This window comes from Monoraphidium neglectum (genome assembly GCF_000611645.1).
Source record: "Monoraphidium neglectum strain SAG 48.87 unplaced genomic scaffold scaffold01486, whole genome shotgun sequence".
NCBI classification, from domain to species: Eukaryota; Viridiplantae; Chlorophyta; class Chlorophyceae; order Sphaeropleales; family Selenastraceae; genus Monoraphidium; species Monoraphidium neglectum.
The window spans coordinates 12,790-13,977 of NW_014012142.1; the positions used below are offsets into that span (position 1 = coordinate 12,790).

The window sequence follows — 1,188 nt, forward strand, 5'->3', positions numbered from 1 at the left end:
GGGGGGGGGGGGGTGGGGGCGGTTTGTGGAGGGAGGTTGTCGCGCAGGGCAGCTGTCACATGGGGAGGGGCCGTCAGGGCGGGCAGCAAGGGGAGGCGGGCGCTGGAGGGTCCCCTCGCCCGCGAGGGCGGCTGCGGGTACGCCGCACAGCGCGCCTGGCGCAGGAGCTAGCCGTGCAGGTGCTGGGGGCGCCCCTGCCCGACCCAGGGTCCCATACTCGTTTCAAACCGTTTTGTTTGCCCCCAATCACGGACACCACGTTGCTGATGACGCGCAACACACTTGCCCCCGCCCTGTCAGTTTGAGCTGGAGCGCCGTGCGCGCATTGAGATGAACGAGATGGCCTCCATCGTGGCGCGGTACAGGTGGGTGCGGGGGGGGGGGAGGGTGTGTGTGTGTGTGTGAGTGCATGTGTGTGTGGATGGGGTGCGAACTGTCACAGTTTCTGAGGATGGGGGGCCCTCTCATCTGCGAGGGTAGCTCTTGCCATGGCGCAGCCTGAAACTGGGAGGGTTCAGCGACACAACACAGGCTCGGTGTGCAGGAAGGGAGGCGTGGGCGGCCAGCTGGCCGCGCCTGGCGCGGGGTGGCTGCTGCTCGGCTGGCCGGCTGCCGGCGGAGGCAGGCATAGATGCAGGGGGCATGCAGCAGTAGAGCAATGCGACCAACAGTACCACGCACGTGTGCACGCGCGCACACGGCACCCGTCCTCTCAGGGGCCCCCTCCTTGAGTCTGCTGTTGACCTCGAGCAGCGGCTCTGGCACGTGCTCACGCGCACCGGGGAGTGGACCCCCGGGGTTGACGCGCTGTGCTTTGAGGAGATCAGCTACACCATGTACACCGTAGCGCAGGTGGGCAGGGTGGGACACACAGGGTTTCAGGCTTCATGAGGGTCATGGTGGGTATGACAGGGAAGAGAATGTCTGCTGCTGTGTGTGCGTGTGTTGGGGGTTTCATTGGAGACAGTGAAATAGACAAGACCGATTCTTTCTGGTGTGAGCACAGCCCGGCGGAGCGGGTCGGTGGTGCTACGCCGCTGATGCTCTCCCCAAACAGGGTGCGCACCAGGTCTGACCATGCAGAAAAGCACCCACAAGTCCACAACACCCCCAGTCATGCGCCTGGGCCCCATACCCCTTCCCCCCCTTTCCACCCCGTCCCCACCGCGCCCTCTCCCAATTGCACGC

The 1,188-nt window shown here is 65.7% G+C and overlaps 1 protein-coding gene across 1 annotated transcript in view; it reads left to right on the plus strand.

The window, feature by feature from the left end:
- Positions 1–1,075, plus strand: part of MNEG_8048 (hypothetical protein) — a gene marked incomplete at both ends in the record, with an annotated part of 1,861 nt that extends 786 nt beyond the window's left edge. Inside the window, 3 exons of the mRNA XM_014043481.1 lie at positions 301–365; positions 717–852; positions 1,058–1,075. Of these exons, the coding sequence (XP_013898935.1) occupies positions 301–365; positions 717–852; positions 1,058–1,075 (219 nt within the window). The remainder of the gene's footprint in view (positions 1–300; positions 366–716; positions 853–1,057) is intronic.
- Positions 1,076–1,188: the final 113 nt, after the last annotated feature.